Source organism: Nuphar pumila, chromosome 5 (assembly GCF_984573655.1).
Source record: "Nuphar pumila chromosome 5, dmNupPumi1.hap1.1, whole genome shotgun sequence".
Classification (NCBI taxonomy): Eukaryota; Viridiplantae; Streptophyta; class Magnoliopsida; order Nymphaeales; family Nymphaeaceae; genus Nuphar; species Nuphar pumila.
Window position 1 is genome coordinate 7,033,234 of NC_143253.1, and position 23,235 is coordinate 7,056,468.

A 23,235-nucleotide genomic window follows, 5' to 3' on the forward strand; every position below is an offset into this window, starting at 1 on the left:
GGATTGGTCTAGTGGAGTGAATTTCCTGTCATAACTCCACCCTTCATGCTTTACTTTTTCTCGGGGCTTCGGTCCCTGTTCTAATTGAAGTGGCTTATTGTATTGAGGCACTGACTTGCCTTTCTGATCGTTCTTGTTGGAACTTCCTGCCCCATAACAAAAATCTTTGTTCTGCCCCTTACAGTGGTTCCAATTATTATTTCTGACAGAATGAGTGAAGTGAGTCTTCTTCTTCTGCTCAGTTTGGTCGTTGTTCTTAGTAAAGGTGAAGCCTTCATAGAAACCATTTTCCATGCTCAACTCGAGCCATTCAGCTCGCTCTGTCAGTTCAATGAATGTCCTTGATGGTGCAGTAGAGATGAGACATCTTAGAGGCTGTGAGAAGTTACTCAGAATTAGGGACAAAGCATGTCCCTCTGATATGGGGTCCCTCATCTTGTTGCAAGCTGACCTCCATCGGTGGATAAAATCTCTGGCCTTCTCATTTTCTCTCTGTTTAAGGCCGCAAAGATGGCTGAGGGTGGGAAGTGCCTCAGCATTGAAGAGAAATCGCTCAATGAACATATTTACCACTTTGTCAAATTCCTTTAACTCAATTGGATTTACATGCTTCGAGTACCATTTAGCTGCGGTTCCCTCCAGACTGCGAGGGAAACATAGGAAAAGTGCACGGTTGTCTCGTTTGAATCTGGAGCATTCAGCGAAGAACATGGCGAGATGAGCTTTAGGATCGCCAGAACCATCGAATTTGATAAACTTTCTGGGGAGATTCTCGAGATTGTCGTCCCCATCCAAACCATCATAGAAGTCTTCGCTGGTGAAGACTTTCTTGCCCTTGTCGCGGGCCTGCAGGTCTCGAAGCATTCTGACCACATCTTTGAACTGCGGCTGGTTAGAGTCATTGAGAGATTGCTCTTTGAATTTGTGGGCTGACCCCTGCCCCTGGGTAGACTTGCGGAATGCCTGATGGGTCTCAAACTCTTCATCTGAATCTTCCACTGATTCCTCTTCATCAGTTGCATCAACATGCTGGGCAGGCTTCTTGGATATCTTCAAGGCTTTCTTGACTGCCTGACCTTTTGTCTTTTGCTTCACCTGTGCTTTCTCTGTACTGACTTCAGCTTGTTCTGCCAGCATCTTAGTCATCATCTTCTTAAACATGGCATACATTTGAGGATCAATGTCATCCTCAACCTGTTGCCCCTGATTTTTGCCTGAGCGCGGGGAATCCATTTCTTCGCCTGAAGCTGTCGAATATGCGATTCCCTCGACTGGTGCAGTCTTCTTCCCTGACCTTGTTTGAACCATTGACTGTCACGAATGCTCTCTGCAGGGCAAAATCGATGGTTAGGCTTTTTTGAGAGAGATTTTGATTGGAAGAAAATATTCGCTGAGAATTTTGGTAGACAATTTGAAAGAATATCCCATTACTAGGGATTGAGTCGTCGCGGGGATTACGACAATTGCGTTGTCATTCCTTTGCAAAGAAAATAAACAACTGAAAATTTAAGCCTTGTTACCTAGGCGAGGTCGTCAAACCAAGAATTGAAGAATTTGCAAGATTTTTATTTATTGAAAGAAAACATGATTGCATCAATAATAAACTTGAGAAAGAGGGGGCGGACAGACAATTTGCCACCACTCTTTATAACTAGCAGAGACACGAGGACCGGGAAAAAGCGGAAGAGTAACAAAAGAGTCCCAGCCATATCTGGCAGAATGGTATGCTCTGGACCACTGTGCTGATGTAAGGTCGAACTCTGGCACGACTCCAGATAGCAGCCGCATCTCTATGTGCTTCTGTCTCTGAGAAAACTGTCGAACACACCGCTCCGGATGATAGTAAGCACAGAAGAATGGACCAAGCAACTTGAATCTCTTGCCATATGCATAGGTGTATCTGAGAGGCGATAATTCTCGATCAAAATAGTCCCACACCACTTCTTCTTCCTGCAGATAGTCGATCAGGAATCGGTACCGCGCAACTGGAAGGAGCTCCTTACCGTTGTATCTGAAAGAACTAGCTCTGGTTGGTACATGCTGAAGGAACCAAGATTGAAGAGCATAAGTACATCCCTCGACTAAGATGGACTCTCCAAGTGTGAAGCGGGTCAGTCCTCTGTATAGAAAAGCAAGCGCGGCCATGGCTATCGAGAGACGGCTGGTCTGTCGACTTCCCCATCTTCTCAAAAGTTGAACTATTCTGACATCCACATAATTTTGTCCATCTGGAAAGAAAGCAAGTCCCACAGTACACAAAACCATCGCATGCTGAATTCTCTCTCGAGCTGTCTTGGACAACAAGCTGACTTCTGCGAATTCTCCATACTGTCGGTAGATCTCGATCAGACTCACGTATTCATTCCCATTTTCTTCAATCAGTGGCCAAGACTTGCGCCCTGTCATGCGAGCTACGGCATCTTTAGGGTCCAGACCCTTGACATTGATCAGAAACTGCTGCTCTAACGGATCTCCAGACTGACCGGCTGGCTCAGGCAGTCCCATAATCTCTGAGAATTCATCCATCAGTATTGTCATCTCGCCCCACGGGAACCAGAACGTGCAAGTGCGCGGATTCCACCGCTCCGCCAGTGCATGAATCAGATTGCCGTTGACTGTCAATTTTCCCACTGCAGATGCTAATTCCAACCCACAATCGCTCAAGTGGTCCGGAAACATACGAGAGAAATTTTTGAACCAGACATAGTACCACCGGGGGAAGAAGGGTCCGGTGCTAAGAGATCGATGCTCAGGAAGACTTTGTCGCACCTCATAGGAGATGTGACCCTCAGGAAAAACAGAATCGAGCTGACTGGATGCCATTGGACTGAAAGACAAGAAGACTGGAATTAGACTTTGGAAAAATATGAGAAATTTGAAAATTGCAGGCAGGATAAAATGAAAGCTGGAAATTCGAAGTCCAGAGGAACGAAAGAATGGAAAATTTCCTGGAGTTTTGAAGGAAAAGGTGGATAATTTAGAAAAATCGTCCAGGGTTTTTGAGAAAAAAGGAGATATTTCATAAAAGATGAAAAATGAGGTATTTTGGAAAATTGTTTGGTATTTTGGAAAACTTGGGAAAAATATGAGAAAATAAGGCGAAAATGAATATCATATATTCAATTACAAACAATTATGCACATACAGCAATCCCTAGGAAGCCAACTCTAAATGCATTGATTTTGAAAGAGCTTTAGGACCCTAATCCTGACTCTAGGCTTAGATCAACTGTGTCCAATCATGCTATGCCGATATACTCGAGCCGAGGCTCGATGTACGTGGCATAAAACTCATCTCCGGGTCTAGGCTTGTGTTTTCCCAACATCCTTGAGCGCCTGCCGATATACGTTGGACTATGGCCCTTGGTACGTGGCAGGGGGGCGTTAGCCCAAATAAGTGGCCCAGTTGTGAGGCTCTGTCCCGAACTATGGTTCTGGAAGAGAGCCCAGCAACGTGAAGACCGGGTAGACATAGGTGGGGTGGTTTTTGAAATATGATCACATGCAGGCAAACAGAAGGCTCTAAGTCCTAAAAGAGATAGAATTTTGAAAACTTTTGAATAAGCAAACATTGTTTTCATACAAGTCCTAGATTGAGGAGTGTTGTATTTCAGACCTAAGTCTAAGTGAGCATGCATAATTCTCCTCAATATGGTCCTACCAAACCATGCCTAGTCTACATGCAATCTATGTCAGCTAAGTTCAAGTCTAGGCTCCTAGGTTCACATGATATCAGGAATTAAAGTTGACATTCCATAGAACATAATTTTGACAATTGGGCTAAGTTAAAGCACATAATTGATCAGGCGAGGACAGGTCCCATCACGGTCGCCAAACCTGTTATCATCGCAAAATTGTTCCCCTCCCTTGCGAGAGAGAAACGAATTTCGCGAGTCAAACTCGACCAAAGTTTTGAAATTGGTTTTAAAAATTACTCGCCTCCGTTTTGAAAATTTGCGGGAAAATTCCGTAGAATGGGATCCGCCTGTCGGTACGAGGTTCAACCGTTCCTGGCGCCTTTACCAGGGGTAATTGAACCAAGGATCAATTATGTGCTTTAACTTGACTCAAATATCTAAATGATGCTCTATTTTTCCTAGAATGCACAAAGAATCAGGCTTGTGCTATGGAATTTTTAAAAAAATGCAAGTTTGAAAAAAATATGATGTTTGCTTTGGAAAATTGAAATATGCTGGAAAATGATTGGAAAAGTACTTGAAATTGAATCCTTGGGAAAATCATTGAATTTCATTGGAAATCAGAAATTGGATTGAAAATGAATTCTTAGGAAAATTTTAACTTTGGAAAATCGATTTTGAAATTTGGAATTGCTTTTTTGAGAAAATGGATTTGAGAATCTTGAGAAAATTTAAGAAATTTATTGGAAAATGACTTTTGAAATGGAAAATGAATTCTGAGGAAAACTGGAAAATATGAGAAAATCGATTTCTGAAAACTTGGGATTTTGAAATTTGAGAATTTGAAAACATAGGAAAATCTTGATTTGAACTTGGGAAATGCTTTGAAATGTCATTTGAAAACTTAGGATTTTGAGAAAATCAGATTCTGAGAAAGACTTGGAAATTCTTGAGAAAATTGAATTTTCTGAAATTGAAATTGGAAAATGAGTTTGAAAATAATGCAATTTGAATGATATGAATGAATGAATATGAATTTGAAAAGGGAATTTCAATTAAGGAATTGAAAAATCCTTTTAAAACTTCGAAAAATGCAGTGCATTTTGAAGTTAGCCTAAGTGTGTAGGCTGAATGTGGCTAATACGAAGATCATAAATCTTGGTTTTCTTCGTATTCTGACTATGGCCATAAATACGAATCCCACCGAGTTTATAAACTCCATAAAGCTTGTGCACGTGCTATTCGTGTAAACCATAGTGGAATTGAAATAAATGCACATGAATCATACATCAAATATCAAAATTTGCATAAATTAAACTACATGCAATGCAGCCCTATTCTAAGCAGAAAAGTAACTCTTATTCCAAATTATTACATTTGAGATTATATTAAATTGAAATAAAGAAAATAAAATCTAAGTCTTCTTTCTTGAATGTTCCTGCAAAACTAGAAAACAAGGTTAGCACAAAAATGTAGGTTTTCTGAATTTATTCAAAAATATGGGAAATTATCGGATATTATTCAGATATAAACCCAAATTCATACCCCCTTTGATATAAACATGATAAATAATGAATAAATTTCGAAAAAAAACTTGAAAATTCGAAGTTGGGGTCAAAATGACCAAAATACCCCTAACGACCTTGAAATCAGGGTTTTCTGAAAGAATTTTTGTAAATTTTGAAAATTTGAAAATCAAATGAAATAAATCAAACATAATATGATAAAATATGATGATATGCATGAAATTTTGGAGAATTAGAAATTGAAATTTCGAAATTTAGGTCAAAATGACCAAAATACCCCCGATAACAAGACTATGGCCTTGAAACTAGGGTTTTCTGAAATAAATTTTGCAAAATTGAAAAATATGAAATGCAAAGGAGATTTAAATTAACCCTAATATGATTCTACATGCTTATGTACATGATAAAAAACCTAAAATGGCGAAAATATCATAAAATATCGAATTTAACCTGATTTTCGCTTGATTTTCGCTTCTGAATTTAGAGATAAACTAACACATGGAGCAAATGAACTTGGAATTAAACAAAATTTGGCATGGACACCTAAAATAACCCTAAAAACAGAATGAAGCTCGAAAATCTAATTTTTTTGTATTTTTAAATATGGAAATTCAAATAAAAACCCTAAATTTCATGATTTTTTCCTAAAATATTGATTCTAAAGGGGATTTAGGATATCAAACTTCCATAAAAATTTCCCAAATTTTATGGGATGACAGATGACAGTAAGGCAATGATTTTTGCCTTTTACACTTTCTGTTTTTGACCTATGGTCGGAGCTGTGCCACTCCGGCAAGTCGGATCGGAATCCGACGACTCTAGGAAATGAAGGAAACAGACAGGTTTCGGTAGAAAATGTGGTAAAAATGGCAGACAGATGGTAAAATGGCTGAAATTGTGGGAAAATGTCCATGACAAACATAGGAAGATTTTATCTTTTAACACTATTGAAATTCGGGTTACGGTTTGGAAAAGACCACACTATTATCAGAGACCTAAATCTCTGGAATTTCTGGACATTGGAATCTGTTAGACAGAAAGAGAAAATCCGGGAAAAATAATTAAACAGATCCAAAAATTCCCAAATTTTGGGAAATTGCAGAACATTATGTTAGGAAAAACTTTCATGTTGAAAGTTTTTGCAGACAGGCTATAGATTGAACAGACTCGATGTATTAGGGTATGTCTGTACCCTGACACAGGAAAATCAAAATTTTCCCAGGGGTCTGGGAAATCCGATTTTTGACAGAGGTCAAAACTTACTGGAAAAAGCTCAAAATTCCCAGATCATTAGTAGATTCAATCCTGAATCCACTGTGATTTTTATAGAATGATTCGAATCCCACATAAGGGTGAATCCGAAGGTTTTTGTCTGCTAAAGCAGGAATTGAAATTTCTGGATGACAGAAAACCCGATTTAGAGTTTGGTTGGTTTAGAAAGGTTCCGAAACCCGAATTGAATCAAAGTTTTGACAGTACAACAAAGACATGTAAACCTAACTACTCTAAAATTTACAAAATTTTTAAATGCATAAAATCACATAAATTGCTGTATGGACTTTGTCTAAAAACTAAAATTTTACAAATTTTAAACTAAGTAAAGCATGGTTCATATATGAAACGAAATAACTAGCAAAACGAATTAATCTAAGTGCATGCAAACATAAGATGACATGAATCATAAAACTAAAACCTAAATCGAGGAGGATATGATCAATTTAATATTGGCTCTCCAAAATGAGAGATTCGATCCATTGAGTGGACGGATCTTTTCATTTTTTAGCCTACACATAAAGCACAAGTTTTGTATTTATCTATATATATATATATGTATATATATATAGAGAGAGAGAGAGATTAAATGAGAGTTTTCAACAATATGAAACCAGCTTTGGTCTGGTCTCACGTTGTGTTTAAATAAACCATGTAATAAATATCTTAAAAAAAAATGAAAGCCAAAGGGTAAAGCAACACTTTACCTTGAGAGAGGGCTGGAAGATGGGGATGGCTTGGATGTGGAGCAGCTGCTGCCAGGCGTGAGGGAGGTGTCCCTGTGGTGCTGCCAAGGATGGAGGTGTGGCTGTTGGCTGGGAGCTTGAAGGTGATGCTTCCAAGGGGAGACCGGCTGAAGCAAGGTGGAGGCTGCAGCTGTTTGTTGAAGCAGATGGTGGCTTGAACCGGCTAGGCGTGGAGGCTGCAGCTGGAGATGACCGGAGGTGCTGGTGGGAAGTGTAAGCTGTGGCTGTTGTGGCTGCAGCAGCCAAGAGAAGGGAAGGAGAGAGCTAAAGGGGGAGAGAGAGAGAGGCGTGAGATGGGAGAAGAGCCGTAAGTGGCTTCTTCTTTTTCCTTTTTTCTTTAAACAAACCCAACTTAGGTCCTTAATCAGCCTCAACTTAGGGTTTTTAGGGGTTAATGAAAAGAGAGGGAAAGAGTGTACGTGAATGGGCTGGAGAAGGGAAAGGAAGGAAGGGAAGAAGGAAAGAAAGGGAAGGAAAGAAGAAAAAGAAAAGGAAGAAAAAGAAAAAAAAAAGGAAAGAAAGGAAGAAGAAAGGGAAAGAGAAAGAGAAAAAAGAAAAAGGAAAGGAAGAAAAAGAGAGGGGGCTGGAGGTTTGGGTGACCACTTTGTGGGTCCCACCTTAGGAAGAATATAATAATAAAATAAATAAATAAAATAAAATAAAATAAACAACAAAAAAAAAATAAAGAAAAAGATAAAATTTTTTTTCTTTTCTTATAAATTAAAACAAGAGAATGCAAATGGATGGGCCATCTCAGAGCGCGTCCAAATTTTGATTTTGAAATTCATTTTGACGATTAAAGGGGTAAAATAGTCTTTTTAGAAAAATTTTAGACGAAACGAGCTATTTTTGGCAGTTTTTGAAACGAGCTCGGATTTTGAAGTTCAATACCCCGTTGCGAAGCAAATCCAATGTAGAATTTGAAAATGTAATTTTGAAAGAAATCCAAATTGTTTTTCTCGAGAAAATACTTCCAACAAAACGAGCTATTTTTGGCAGTTTTTGAAACGAGCTCGGATTTTGAATTTCAATATCCCATTGCGAAGCAAATCCAATGTAGAATTTAAAAATATATTTTTGAAAGAAATCCATATTGTTTTTCTCGAGAAAATGCTTCCAACCGAAATGAGCTATTTTTGGCAGTTTTTGAAACGAGCTCGGATTTTGAAGTTCAATAGCTCATTGCGAAGCAAATCCAGTGTAAAACTTGAAAATTTGATTTTGAAAGAAATCCAGATTATTTTTCTTGAGAAAATATTTCCAAATTTAGACTCTCGGGGTGAAAATGTCAATTTTGGAAACCCGAGGTTTGAAATTGATTTCTGAAAACTTTTAAAACTCAATCTGGATTGAAATTTATAAAACTGGAGTTCTGGACTTCGAAAATGAAATGAAATGTGATGAAATGTTATGAAATGCTAAGAAATGATATGAAATGATGAGAAATGACATGCGAAATGCAGACCCTGAATGGAGAATTTTAGATGTTAGACCCCGATTGGCAGCTGTACCAGTTTAAAAAGCATTAAAATTGATAAAATTTGCAAAATAGCTCAAGAAATGGTTTTCGGGACTCTACTGGATCAGAGTGACACTAAAAATTGAGGTTCGAGCTGGATTGAACTGAAATGAGCTGGATTGAGCTGAGTTTTAGAGTTTCAGAACTCAAATGAACTGACCAGGCACTGACTCAACTGACCTTTCTGACTGAATTTTCAAGAAAAGCTGTCATTTTTAGAGAAATGGTACGGAATGGTCACTGGAGTGAAGTGAATTACGAACTTGAGCTGACTTTGAGCTAAAAAAAAAGGTCAATAATACTGACATGAACTAAAATCGAAGCTCGAACACTAGCTCAATTGGCTGAACTCAGCTCAATTTCAGCTGAAAGAGCTGAAATGGACTAAAATGGGCTCCTGAACACTTAGAAATGGTTTTGAACTGAAATTGGAGCACTTGAACTCCTGGTGAGCTCAAGTTAGACTCTGGGGAACATGACTGACTGGGAATGACTGACTTGGAGACAATTGGCTTGGATTCGAGTGAGAAATGAGCTCATTTTTGAAGAAATAATCCCATTTTGGCAAGAATGGTCAGAAATGAAAATGGTCTGTTCATTGTGAGCTCAGATGAGCTTGAGATGACTGATATTTTAACTGACCTGAACTGACCAATGAGCTTGGTTGACTCCGACTGACTGGGGTCTGGGATGACCTAAGGGCAAAATGGTAATTTTCCTAATGAAAATGGGTAAAATGGTGATTTTCTGAAACTGACTCGGGGTTTGACTCCTACACTGACCTGACAGAGTTGGCATTGCCTGAGGAAGATTGTTTGAGAATGAGTGAGGAAAATTTGGGGTGTTTACAATGCTGCCTCGTAGTCTGCGTTATGCACACCACGCCCGCTGCGCCCGCCGCACATGTTGCGCATGCCGCACGCGCCGTGCATGCCGCGCATGCCTCATACGCTGCACGTCGTGCATGCCGCGCCTAATTTATTAAGGGTCTAACACAAGGCCTTTGCCTACGTCCCATGGGGGATTTGCACTACACACGAACACCTCCATGCACTCCCAGTGTTGCCCGTGCGATATAGGGGGTGCCTATGCCAGACAACTCAAATAGGAGGTCCCCTATATAGATGTTTTAGGAGCCAGACCCCTGCCAGCAAGAGGAACCCGAATAACAATTGGGGAACTATAAATTTATCAACTTTAGAATTCTTCAAATCCGCCTTCACCCACGTGTTCCCCATAGTCTATTTATACGGTGAATCTTCGATCATGGCCCCAAACAACTTCAAATGCTCGTTGGATTTTTGCCTCAAAGATTATGCACGCAATTGTGCCCACATTGTTGTACATGCCAAGCCCTTAGCAAGCTCACTGCAACCACGTGCCCACCGCATACTGTGCTTCGCACGCCACATGCATCACGCACGACAATGGTCTGTGCAACATGCGACACCACTGTTATGCATGTGCACTAACCTCTGCACACATGGGCTAGACCTGTTTGCCATGGGGCTGGCCCGACTGTCTCGTGCACGCCGCAACCAACCAATCCATCACTCTTGGGGCACTTCCAGCGCACTTCACACACATCCGTGCATCTGTTGTCGCATCTGCACATCACCACACATGTGCACATGCCACACTCCCTGCACAACCCTGTGCCACACTTCAGCACAGGACACAATCTGTGGCATGCACGCACCTCTTCTGAATGTCCACTGCATCCTGCCAGTGCACATGTCACACACTCCTACCACTGTCCAGTGCCAAGCTCAGGCACATGACGCAATCAGTGACATGCACACACCTTTTCAACACCTGCGTTGCACCAACCCGTGCACATGCCACACCCCTTTGCACAGCTCAGTTTCAAGCTCAGGCACAGAGCACTATCAGTGGCATGCATACGTCTCTTCAACCCCATGCACCGCACCAAGTCCCATACCTATGGCACGTTGCAAGACTCTCCAAGATTTCGTGTGCAACATTCTCCCCCGCTCAAGCCATCGTCGTCTTCGACGATCTCTTCGCTTAACATCTAAGGAGTTCCCTTCGACAACGCAATCCATCCGGATGATGTGCACCTTCCCATTCAGTTCATTTTCTCTTTTTCATAATCACAGGACCCCAGCGTAGTCCCCATTCTCAAGCGGGTCTCCCATGCCCGCACAACATCTTGCCGTCTCAGCTCGCTTCACACGTGTGCCCTCATTGCACACCACCAATTTCACACTCGGATGCCCCCCTTCGCCCCAACTTCACTACTCGACCATGTGGCTCATGCACAGACTGCCAAAACAAGATAAAGCCCATTCTGGAGGTTCCACTCACTTGGCTCCCTCGTAAGCCCTCATTGCCCGTTCGTTGGCTCGGTCACTTCAGGTTGCGCCACTTCGGTCTGCACACCACCTGTCATCCTGACTGTGGTCCGTGGAGAGTATGTCGGCACACACGAGCAACAACCGAGGCACTCCCTCTCGCGTTTCCCTCAACCAACTCACTTGACTCCTCTGTAAGCCCTCATTGCCCACTTGTTGGCTCAGTCACTTCAGGTTGCATCACTTCGGCCATACTCGGTCTGCACACCACCTGTCATCCTGACTGTGGTCTGTGGAGAGTATGCTGGCACACACGAGCGACAATCAAGACACTCCCTCTCGCGTTGCCCTCAACACAGAGCGACAACCGAGGCAATCCTTCCCGCGCTGCCCTCAACATCGAGCAACAGTCGAGCTTCTCCTCGCACTGCCCTCGCCAAACAAGGCACCCTCGAACCCAAATGTGTGCCTACACTCTGGCTTCAACCTGCAATTGTCGCAACTTTCAAACACACTAAGTCCCATACCTTAGCGTGCCTCTAGCAACTCCAACAACGATCCACCGCATTCCACTGCGACCTTCCGTCACGCATAAGCCCTCATTCATAGGGCACTTTCTTGGTGGTTGGTGAGCTCGTAATAAGCAAACACTGCCCTTTCAGTGTCGCCTTGACCCAAAGGATTCATTCTCTTTTTAAACACACCTTTTGTATGCCACTGTGCCTCACAAAGCTTTCGAGGTATGAAGGAAAACAATGATCTTTCTCGCCCACACAAAAACTGCACATTGTTGTCTTGAGCTGACTATATAGTTGGCCTTTCACATAGCCAATCCCACTCCAACAAACCAGTCTTTATGTTAACTCCACCACGAAGCATCGCACTCCGGCTTTGGTATTCTGAAAATGCTTTGGCAACATGAAGAGAAACCCGACCAAAGGCTCTCCAACACATTCACCACTTAGGCACTCGTATGCTTCTGCTCTGATACCAGTTGTCATGGGCTAATTTTTCAAGGCTAATTTTTTCGCCTTTCAAGCCAAGAAACGCCCGTGCGACACTAGGCCTCACAGCACGTGTTTCCCACACATAAACTTCTTACCGAGCGGAATGTCAACTTAGCAAACCCTTCTTTTCAAAAAATCCTTCTGAACATGGTCCATCGTGCATCTGATCGCCACTTACGTGCATAGTCGTCTCATATCGGCTAGCACCTTCAACCGTCGAGCCAAACGTGCCTTACTACTCCCACAAGCAAGCACACGTTGACAAGAGTTGTAACATGCCTTCGCAGCACTACCGACTTAACCAACATCCAACACGGGTCATGAGGAGCATAACACATCTCAAAGCATTTACCGATACATGTCATGCCTGCAACCATCATTGCAAGCCACCTTTCTTCAATTTCAGTCATCCGAGCCAATAATGCACGGATGCCTTAGCCTCACGTGCCATGGAGCAAATAGCGGCACCATGGGCACGCCCCAACCATAACCTCACCACCGAAGGGACAAGGTCTTTCAACCCCCAGTCTGAAGACCAGTTGATGATTCCATGCCATAGCAAAAAGCACCAGCCAAACTCATTCGCTGGCGCTGTGCACTCACTTGCACAACCCCGTACCACCATGCACGGTTGGGACCGCACCGCCGCACCAAGAGTCGCCTACCCGCGCACCCAAGGCCTTTGCCTACGTCCCATGGGGGATTTGCACTACACACAGACACCCCCATGCACTCCTAGTGTTGCCCGTGCGATATAGGGGGTGCCTATGCCAAGCTGCTGCAACATGTGCGAGACAGCTCAAACAGGAGGTCCCATGTATAGATGTTTTAGGAGCCAAGCCCCTGCTAGCAAGAGGAACCCGAATAACAGTTGGGGAACCATAAATTTCTCAACTTTAGAATTCTTCAAATCCGCCTTCACCCACGTGTTCCCCATAGTCTATTTATACAGTGAATCTTCGATCATGGCCCCAAACAACTTCAAATGCTCGTTGGATTTTTGCCTCAAAGATTATGCACACAATTGTGCCCACATTGCTGTACATGCCAAGCCCTTAGCAAGCTCACTGCAACCACGTGCCCACCGCATACTGTGCTTCGCACGCCACATGCATCACACATGACAATGGTCTGTGCAACACGCGACACCACTGTTATGCATGTGCACTAAACTCTGCACACATGGGCTAGGCCTGTTTGCCACGGGGCTAGGCCTGTTTGCCACGGGGCTAGCCTGACTGCCTTGTGCACCCTGCAACCAACCAATCCATCACTCTTGGGGCACTTCCATCACACTTTACACACATCCGTGCATCTGTTGCCGCATCTGCACAACACCACACCAGTGCACATGTCACACTTCTTGCACAACCCTGTGCCATACTCCAGCACAGGACACAATCTGTGGCATGCACGCACCTCTTATGAATGTGCATTGCATCCTGCTAGTGCACATGTCACACACTCCTACCACTGTCCAGTGCCAAGCTCAGGCACATGACGCAATCAGTGACATGCACACACCTTTTCAGCACTTGCGTTGCACCAATCCGTGCACATGCCACACCCCTTTGCACAACCCAGTGCCAAGCTCAGGCACAGGGCACTATCAGTGGCATGCATACATCTCTTCAACCCCATGCACCACACCAAGTCTCATACCTATGGCACGTTGCAAGGCTCTCCGAGATTTTGTATGCAATAATACTAGTACTAAAATAAATTACATGTTTTTTTTATGAAGGATATGCATGTTGTACTTAGGCCGCTGTCTCAACGGTGTAAACCCATGGCACACCCTCCCTCCCAAGAAATCATCAACCTTCGGTTGAGTAAGGAATTATCGTTTGCACTCATTAATGCAAGGGGCTGATGCTCATGGGATGGAACCCTGACTCGGTCTAGTGGCCAAGGCCCCCTCCACTGTACCAAACCCCTTGGGGCTAATGAATTACATATTGGCTATCTTGAATATAAATGTATAAAATGAGAGGTGGTCCTATGTGATCCCATACTATGAGTGAATGGAATAGGCATTTTGCAACAAATGTGAATCTGAGGGAGACATGCTAGTGTAATTTATCCATATTTCCTTCCCTTGGGAGGATATGACAACAAATGGAATGGCATAGATGTAAACAATTTGGTTTTGGACCGAACCAGGTTTAGCTAGTCAGGTTCAGATTCAAAAATGCCCTTAATGTGAAAAGTTCAAAATTTGTATACAGGTACGAACAACCAAAAACCAGATATAACAATTTAGCTATTCGAAATAATGAGGGCTCCAAGTTTATGATTTCGAGATGAAATCTTAGGTGTTACCAACTTAAAGAAATTGCATGTTTGCATGGACCCCTGTGAGAATCATTTTCTTCAAAATCTCATGTAGTTGCAAACGTGATAAAATGTTTTCCCTATGATTGCATGAGGGAATGAAACAAAAAAGAAAACGATTCTCCAAACAAGACTGAGTGGCAGAAGGTGGTTTGGATGCCTCACGAGACTTAGAAGGTTTTGAACAGTTTGATGAGTTATTTGATGCAAGGTTTCCAAAGCGATATCTGAAAACTAGGCTATTGTATACTAAACTGTGCTAAAGCAGAAATCCAAGAAAAATAAATCAGGAACAGATGACCTCATATACATTCAGAATCATGGAGCACTTTTTTTTATAACCCCAAGAAACCGCACCCGAAGACCTATGGTCATCGTGCTGGCAGCTTAAAACTCCTAAACTAGGACCCCTGCCCCTCGGACCTATGCTACACATTGCCTTGCGCAGAAAGATGACGCCCATGAGAATCGAACCTTAACTGCACGTCTAGCAGCCGCCCCCACCCCACTACGACAACCCCCTTGGAACATTTGCTCTGCTCCATTATTACATGAGCTAGAAGAAATGGAAGTGATCACATAAGTTTTCCCATTGCAGCTCTTCACATTTTTCTGTGTTAAATCGAGGGTCGAAGTTGTCCCGTGATCATGCTCTTGTGTTGATTCTAGCCAAAGGTTCTTTCTTTCTCTCTCTCTATCGGATCTATCCGGGTTCCGATCAGCCAGTCGACTGCATTGCCCATGTTGTTCACCGAAAAAGCCTACATGCAGTCTGCGGTGGCACCATCTTTGTCATCTCCTGTTTTTGGTGGACGCTCAAGCTTGCTCGATGCTCCAATTGTTTCCCGCTCCTCTCTGCAGCCATCATTGTCTTTGGTAGGTGCTCCCAAGGACACTGAAAATCCTACCTCTGATGATTGTTCTGGCAAGCTGTCCTCCATCCTTTCGTTTCTCCATGCTCTTGGTTTGCAAGGTTTCGCTGAGCCTTTATCTCTAGGCATCCCTTTCTGAGGTGCTTTGACGATGCATGGTGATGTTGGTGCTCTTCTCGGAAACCCTTTATTTGGGAATTCGCCCTCCTTCCTATTCCCCACATAGGTGGCTTCTCGGTTCTCGATCCCTTCAGCCACCAAGAGCCTCTTTATTTGGCACTATCGAGGCTTTTGGGAATCCGACCTATGATGATGGCACTCTTGCCTAGCAGCCTGCCACCATTCTGTTTCCACATGCTCACATTTCCAATACCTCTCATGTCAAGGCCGTTGTGCCATTATCAGCTTGCAGCTCCCCCCGTGCTCCTGCTTTGCATGATTTTATGACGGCTTTTGGAGACATGTGTGGGTCTCATAAGCATCCATTTTTTGGAAACTCGCACTACATCCTTTTCCCATGCAAGCGTTTTGATGGCCTGGCGGCTCACGTTATGGTTTTCAATGCCCTATCCTATCGAGCTATCAACTACATGATGATTCGTTTGCAGGCTCCTTTCCTCCTATCTCCCACGGACTTCGTGTTTCGTCACCCTTCTCCGTATCTGGCAGTCGGCCACAATTCATCTTGGGAGCTGGTTACCTTTACCTCTGAAGACTCATCTGTCGCGGGTGTTGATCCTACAATAGGGCAAATCCATCTCTTTTCTATGTTGGGTATCGAAGTTGATGAAGTTGCTCGGATTCTCGATGTTTCTCTTTCCTCACAACAGCTGCTTCATATCTCAGGCGTCATGCTCACATCTGTTGTTGCGGTCTTCGACCATCTCCCTTCCTCTGCGGCACCCCAATCTGTGGTCGTTCTTCATATGCTGACTCCCTCCTCGTTCCCTCAATCAGGTGTTGGGGCCTTCTCTGCCCGTCGAGGGCATCATTGCAACCCGCACCCCTCGGCCTCCCATACTGGTGGTTCTCCTCGACGTTCAACCAGAGCTCGTACCCCTCGAAGTTTTGCTGACTTTCAACTATGAAGGCTCTATGCTGGAATATCAGAGGACTGAACTCTCTCAAAAAGTGTCTGTTCCTGGCAAACTGGATTCGCCAGGAAAAGCCAGATCTCATTGCCCTATGCGAAACAAAAATGGAAGACGTCTCGCACTCTATCGTTTCTGAATTTTGGAGAGGGACAAACTTCTTCTTTAAGCTCGCAGTCCACTACGCTGGTGGTATTCTTATTCTCGGAAAGCCTTCTTTGGGTATCTCCCAAGTCGACGATGACCTGTTCTCTCTTTCGATTGCCCTTTCCTTGAAAGCAGGGGCTCCTCCCATGCTGTTCACTATTGTCTATGACCCAAACTATCCTCCCCTTCGACCAGCGTTATGGTCCTATTTGAGTAGGATTATCGGTTCTTTTGGAGAGCAGCACCTTCTTTTGGGGACTTTAACTGCTTGTTGTCTATTTATGACTCAAACTCTCCCGTTTCTCCGACTGCCTCTATGCGGGGTTTCCAGGATTTTGTCCAACAACAACAGCTTTACCCTATTCCTCCTACTAGTGAGCCTTTCTCATGGTCAAGTAGAAGGTTTCACCTGTGCTACAGGCTGCTCGATCGAGTGCCTGTCTCTCCTGATCTGCTGAAGATCCTCCTCGACATCATATGCTTCCTGCTTCTTCCTTCTGTTTCGAACCATAGCCAAGTCGTCACTCATTGGGGGAAAGGTTTTACCTATACAAGGACTTTCGTCTTTAAAAAGTGGTGGCTGAAGGAGCTGGACTTAAAATCTGTGGTCTACCGTTCGTGGAGCAAGCCTTCTACTACGGTCAGGGCCGCCGTTTGGTGCCATGAGAAGTTTTCGCCTCAACCACAACATCAAAGATTGACTTTTGAATCATAATATTAGTCAATTCCAGCAAATGGATGTCTAGGAGCAAGAGCTATCAACCATTCATCATTTTATGTATTTTCCAAACTCCCTTTCTGATTCGACTCTTTAAAGCTTAAAGGCCAGGTCCACTCAGTTTTCTTTGCTTCTGCAAACATGGCGGATCAAGGATGAAATCCGATGGAAACAACGGGCGATGGTGCATTGACTTGCGGCTGGTGATGGCAATACTAGCTTTTTCCACTCTTATGCTTCGCATCACCACAGGAGAAACATTATTTCCTCTATTTCCATTGGGGGAGTCAGCTACTCCATCGACAATGTCCTTCTCGCGGTTTCTCACTATTTCAAGACCATTTATGTTGCTCAGACATCTGTCGATAACACTATTGACCCTCTTCTAGTACATGCTATTGATCAATCTCAAGCCAAAACTATGCAATCTAATTTCACTGACGCTGAAATCATTTCGGCTATCAACGGTCTTTCAGGATGAAAAGCTCCTGGCTACGATGACTTTCCCATGGATTTCTTTCGTATCTTTTGGTCTTGCATTCAACATGACGTTATCAATGTATTTGCTGAGTTTCATTATAACTGTCGGCTGCCGGTTCATACACACTTAGCCATTGTCTCTCTCATCCCGAAGGATGTGGCGACCTATGATATCTCGAGGTTCCGTCTGATTTTGGTTATGAGTGCGCTCTACTGCATTATTGCTAAGGTTTTGGCCAATAGGCTCAAAGTCGTCATTGCTCAAATCTTCTCAGACTCCCAGTTCGCTTTTATCCCCCACAAGTAGATCCATCACTCCTTTATCTTGGCATCAAAAGTTCTTCACTCTTTGCATATCAGCGGCTAGCCTTTTTTCTCTCTCAAGCTCGACTTTCATAAAGCCTTCAACTCGGTCCATTGGCCTTTCTTATTCCACATCCTTGCGAACTTCGGTATCGATCGTCGTTTCTCTCTATGGGTGCATGAGCTGGTATCAAATGCTCACTCTTTGATTAAGCTTAACAGAGCAAGAGGTAGGCAGTTCAAGCTTGGACGCGGTATTCAACAAGGTTGCCCTCTCTCCCCTTTGTTAATTAATGTCATCACCGAGGGTCTCGTGGTGTTGTTCAAGAGGACAACAAATAAAGGCATAATTGATCCCATCGTCATCCAAGAATTCCCCCATCATACTCTCACCTATGCTGACGACATGATCCTTTTCGTCTACGCTTCTGTGCAACAGATGCTGAGATTCAAGCTCATCCTTTAATTTTTCCTCTCTTTCGGGTTTATCACTTAATGACACTAAATGTTGTCTGTCCATTTTCAAGGCCCCACCTTCCTTGTTGGCCGTCGGTCAGTAGATTTTTAGCTACACAACTTCATATTTACCTATTTTCTATCTGGGTCTCCCTTTACAAATAAAGTGCATCCCCTCTACCGCTTGGACTTTCACTATCCAAAAAGTTCAGACCAAAATTTCTTTCTGGCAGGCTTCCTACATTTTCATCGCAGGTCGACTTACCCTTATTAGGCATGTCTTGTCCTCTATCCCAGAATTTTTTATGTCCGTATTTTTTATGCCCAAGGGTGTGGAGAAGAAGTTCTCCAGTTTGATGGTGGTTTTTCTTTGGTCTGGTTGCTAATTTCGGACTAAGCGCCACCTGGTTGGATGGAGCTCGTTGGTGTTACCAAGGTGTATGGTTGGTCTAGGGATCTTCACTCTCAGACTAAGGAATATTGCTCTCGTTGTGAAGCAATGCTGGATGGCGCACCATTCAGGCAATCCGTGTGCTCCTCTACGATTCCCTTGAGGCGATCTATTATAATCGTCGTCCTCGCAGACTTCATATCTCGCACTTGCGTCACATGTGGCTTAAGGCTATGTCTTTCCTTCTCATGCAAGATGGTGATCCTGGTCCTGATGCACAGTTTTTGCAATGTGCAATTACGCCTAGCGGCGTTTTTTGCACCAAAACTCTGTATTGGTTTCTTCTTTCGCCTAGGGCTGACTAGCTTCCTAAGCGTCTTTTATGGGCTAATGACCCAACTCTCCGCCTTCGGTTCTTAGCCTGGTTAATTTTACATGATAGGGTACAGACAGACAACTTCCTTAAGAATGTGGGTTTTCAGTATCTGAGTAAGTACATCCTTTGCCAAGCAGCGGAAGAATCCACCTACCATCTATTTTGGGCCTGCTCAATCTTTGTGGATCTCTTTAAAAGTATGTGGAATAAGCCTGAAGTCATCGTGAGACATGAATTCTTTGCGCTCGACCTTCTGTGGGGTCCGCCGTAGGTTCGCAGTTGCAAGTGATGGAGGCTGATCTGAAGAACTTGGCTTCTTACTTCCTAGTGGGCTGTGTGGATGACTCGCAACAATGCGATCTTTCGTTAAATTCTGGTTGTCTTCAATAAGCTCGTCCATTGCATTTTGATGTGTACGCAATTTTGTGCTTCTCTTCCCATGTTATCCACCCCCTTTAGCCACCTTTTCTTCCTCAAGACCCGGCTGATCTCTGTGTTCTTCTATTTTTATGTTTTGCTTTCGGCCTTTTGTTTTGGGTTTGATGTTGTTGTTTTTGTTTTTGCGGGCTCAACTTTTTGTTGATCTCCTGCCTCAGTAATGTTTTCGTCTCTCTCTCTCTCTCTCTCTCTCTCTCTCTCTCTCTCTCTCTCTATATATATATATATATATATATATATATATATGCTACTGTCTACGGTACATACAGTCTAGTTGGAAAATCATAGGTACAAAAGTGTCTACTCAATAGAAAAGTCCTCCTTTCTCTTCTTGTGATTTTTGCACTTTTATTAACAATTCTGGTCTTACTTAAATTGCGGATGATTCGACCGGACTAATAATCAAAGAGATTAGGATTGTGTAGATTGGTGTTTTGTTAATATTGAATGGTTATCAGTTTTTGGGGATTCTTTCTTAAAAATTCTACCTAAGACCTCGGATCATAGTCCTATTGTTCATGTTCATTTCGTCTGTTTAGGTTCTACAAGTTTTGGACTTCTTACGAAGAGGGCGGGGATATTATTGTTCGTAGTTGGAATATAAAGGTTCCAGGCTGTCCTATGGAGAAAGTGGTGTATAAACTGTTGGAGGTTCAGCGCAACTTGAGAAGTTGGAGTTAAAGTACTTTTAGGAAAATTTGCAGTAGAATCTCAGATTTATGAGGAATTGGAGGGACTTCAGCCAAGTATTGATAATGATGAGAAAGCAGTTAACAGAGAATTTGAGCTAAGGGAGGAGATCACCAAATCTTATTGGCGGCAGAAATCTCGCATCCAATGGTTGTGAGAAGGTGACAACAATTCTGCAAATTTTCAGGCGGCAGTTAAAGAGAGAATACAAAAGAATTTCATCCATACGATAAAGCAGGACAAGATTGTTTATTAGGCGTTCGATCAGGTTCTTTCTAACTCATCCATGTTCCTTCATGATTTACTGTCTAAGGACTTGAATGGTGGGGGTTCTTTCTCTCACATAGTTGTTGACCCGAAAGTGAGTGATGATGATCATGCTAGACTTCTTCCCCCTATGCTTGATGATGAAATTAGGACTGCTGTGTTTAGTAGTGATGGGGACAAGGCCCCTAGCCCTGATGTTGTAAGGATATTACTAGGGCTATTAAGGATTTCTTCCTTAAAGAGAAGCTTTATAGAAGAATCAACTCTACCCATTCGGTTATAATCCCTAAGGTTAGTGGTGCGAGGGCTCTTGAGGACTTTAGGCCTTTATCTCTAATGTAATGTCATTTACAAGTTTATAACCAAGATTATGATAAATGTGATGAATCAAGGGGCTTTTATTTCGGGTAGAAGCATTCAAGAAAGTGCACTTTCTCACGAGGTAATAGATTCCATTGTTCATTTCAAGGTGCCCTCTTTATGTTTGAAAATGGATATGTTTAAGGCGTATGATAGAGTAGACTGAGATTTTTTACAGCATGCTCTAAAGTGTGTTGGTTTTCATGATGATTGGATATTTTGTATCATGTTGTGTGTTAAATCCCATCTTTTGTCATGCTCATTAATGGTGTTCAAGGTAAATGGCTTCACAACACAAGGGGATTGAGACAAGGTGATCCATGATCACCATATGTTTTTATCATTGTTAGTGTCTAACTAGACGACTCGTTTTTGAGATAAATGAGGGGGCATTCATACTCCGAGGATTCCTTATTGCAACGTTCCTATAGGATCTATTTTCTTTGCAGACGATGCAATTTTGTTTTGTGATGCACATGCCCACTCAATTTTGAATTTGAAAGATGTGCTGAATGATTTTGAGAGGTGTTGAATGAGGATAAACTGTTCTAAGTCTTTCATTGTACCTTTTAATATTTCTTCTATTTTGGCTGGGAATTTGAGCTCTATCTTGGGTTGACCTTTGAATAGTCTGCCCCTTAAACATTTGGGTCTTCCTCTGATGGGAAGTTGAAGGCTGAATTGTGTCAAGAAATTCTTGTGAAAAATTGGAAGATTGAATGGTGGAAATCTATATTTTAATCTTATGCTGGGAGAGTTTGCTTAATTAGACATGTTCTTGGTAGTGTTCCTGTGTATTGGTTACTTGCATTCAAGATTCCTCGGTCTGTAATAGGTCTTATTGAGAAAAGTTTTTGTGATTTTTTATGGAATAGTTGTGATAGAAAATGGGACCTGTTGTGTCGCCCGAGATTGGAGGGTGGGATTTGGTTGAGGAGAATCTCTGATATCAATAGGGCATATTTGGCCTATTTGGGGGGTATCATCTTGAGTAAAAAATCCCTTTGGACTGAATACATGAGGGACAAATACTTGAAGCTTCAAAGTTTGTGGACCTGCAATGCAAGTGCCCACAGATCTTGGGCTTGGAAAGGTATTAGATGGGGATGGCAAGTAGCTGAGAAATTCTTTTGGTGGAAGATTGGGAATGGGTGTGTTTGTAAATTCTGGACTGAGAAATGGTCTGACAGAATTCTTAGCCTTGAGCTGGTTGGTGAAGAGTATTTCTCTATTAGAAGTGAGCTACCTAAATCATTTGTGGAAGTGTTGTTGTTACACAGGAATGACCATGAATTGTTGCCTGTTCCTGCGCAGGTGTGGAGCTCTTTGACAGTTAATGAGGAAGCTGACTGTTTGATGTGGGAGAATAAACCTTTCTTGTCAACTGGTAGGAAATATATATGGGACCCTATAAGGGTTAGCTTTTCTGTTGAAAGATGGAGGGGTTTCTTATGGCTTAAAGGTTTTCTTCCTAGAGCTGCATGGAATATGTACCTCTGCGGTAGACAGGAGGAGGATGGGTTTCATCTCTTTGTTGGTTGCAGTTTTGTAAAAGAAATTTGGTCCTTCATTCTCAAGAAGTTTGGTTGTCGCTGTTAACTAGACCTCTGAAACAGGAAGTGTAATGGTGGTATAATCATAATTGCAAGTTTGCGTGGTTGACGCAATGTTGGAGGCATGTTATGCATATCATTATTTGAAAAGTTTGGGTTTTACGAAATAAGGTTTGTTCATGATAACTGGACCCCTAACTTTAAAGCAGTCTGTCAAGAAATATGGGGTTCCGGTAAAGAAGATATTTTGAAACTGGGTTGGAAACAAAGTAAACTTATGGTGGTGGATACTTGGCTTAGAGTGGGTTTTATTCCTCACGAGTGGCCTCCTCTTGGAGTGGGTACTTTGGATCTACAGGTGGTCTCTTTGAGAATGGTTTCTTATGCTCAGTTGGCTTTTGTTCTCAGGGAAGGTACGGGCAGTGTTATAGTTGCTGGGACCTGGAAGAAGAGGTTGGACAAGTTATATCCAGAGACTGATTTGTGTATGTGTTGAGGAAGGTCTCTCCTATGCATGTAGAGTTGTCCATAGGTAATAAGCAGTCCTGGGTAGCTTGGCTGAAAGCTGTTGTTGAAGGTAGGCGAAGGCTGCAAGCAGAATATGATACAATTTTATTTCTGCATTGTCTTAGTTGTCTATAATTCGTGTTTGTTTGTTCTTTGCTGAATCATGTGAAACACATAGGGGAGGAAAATCTCTGGTGGAGCGATTTCCTTCGAGTTTAAATTGTATCATA

At 42.8% G+C, this 23,235-nt stretch overlaps 1 protein-coding gene across 1 annotated transcript; it reads left to right on the forward strand.

The window, feature by feature from the left end:
• Positions 1-21,962: 21,962 nt before the first annotated feature.
• On the forward strand, positions 21,963-22,994 carry LOC149836629 (uncharacterized). Its single transcript, XM_090006961.1, has 2 exons — positions 21,963-22,530; positions 22,708-22,994. The coding sequence occupies exons 1-2, from the start codon at positions 21,963-21,965 to the stop codon at positions 22,992-22,994; spliced, it is 855 nt and encodes a 284-aa protein (XP_089863087.1).
• The last annotated feature ends 241 nt before the right edge of the window (positions 22,995-23,235 follow it).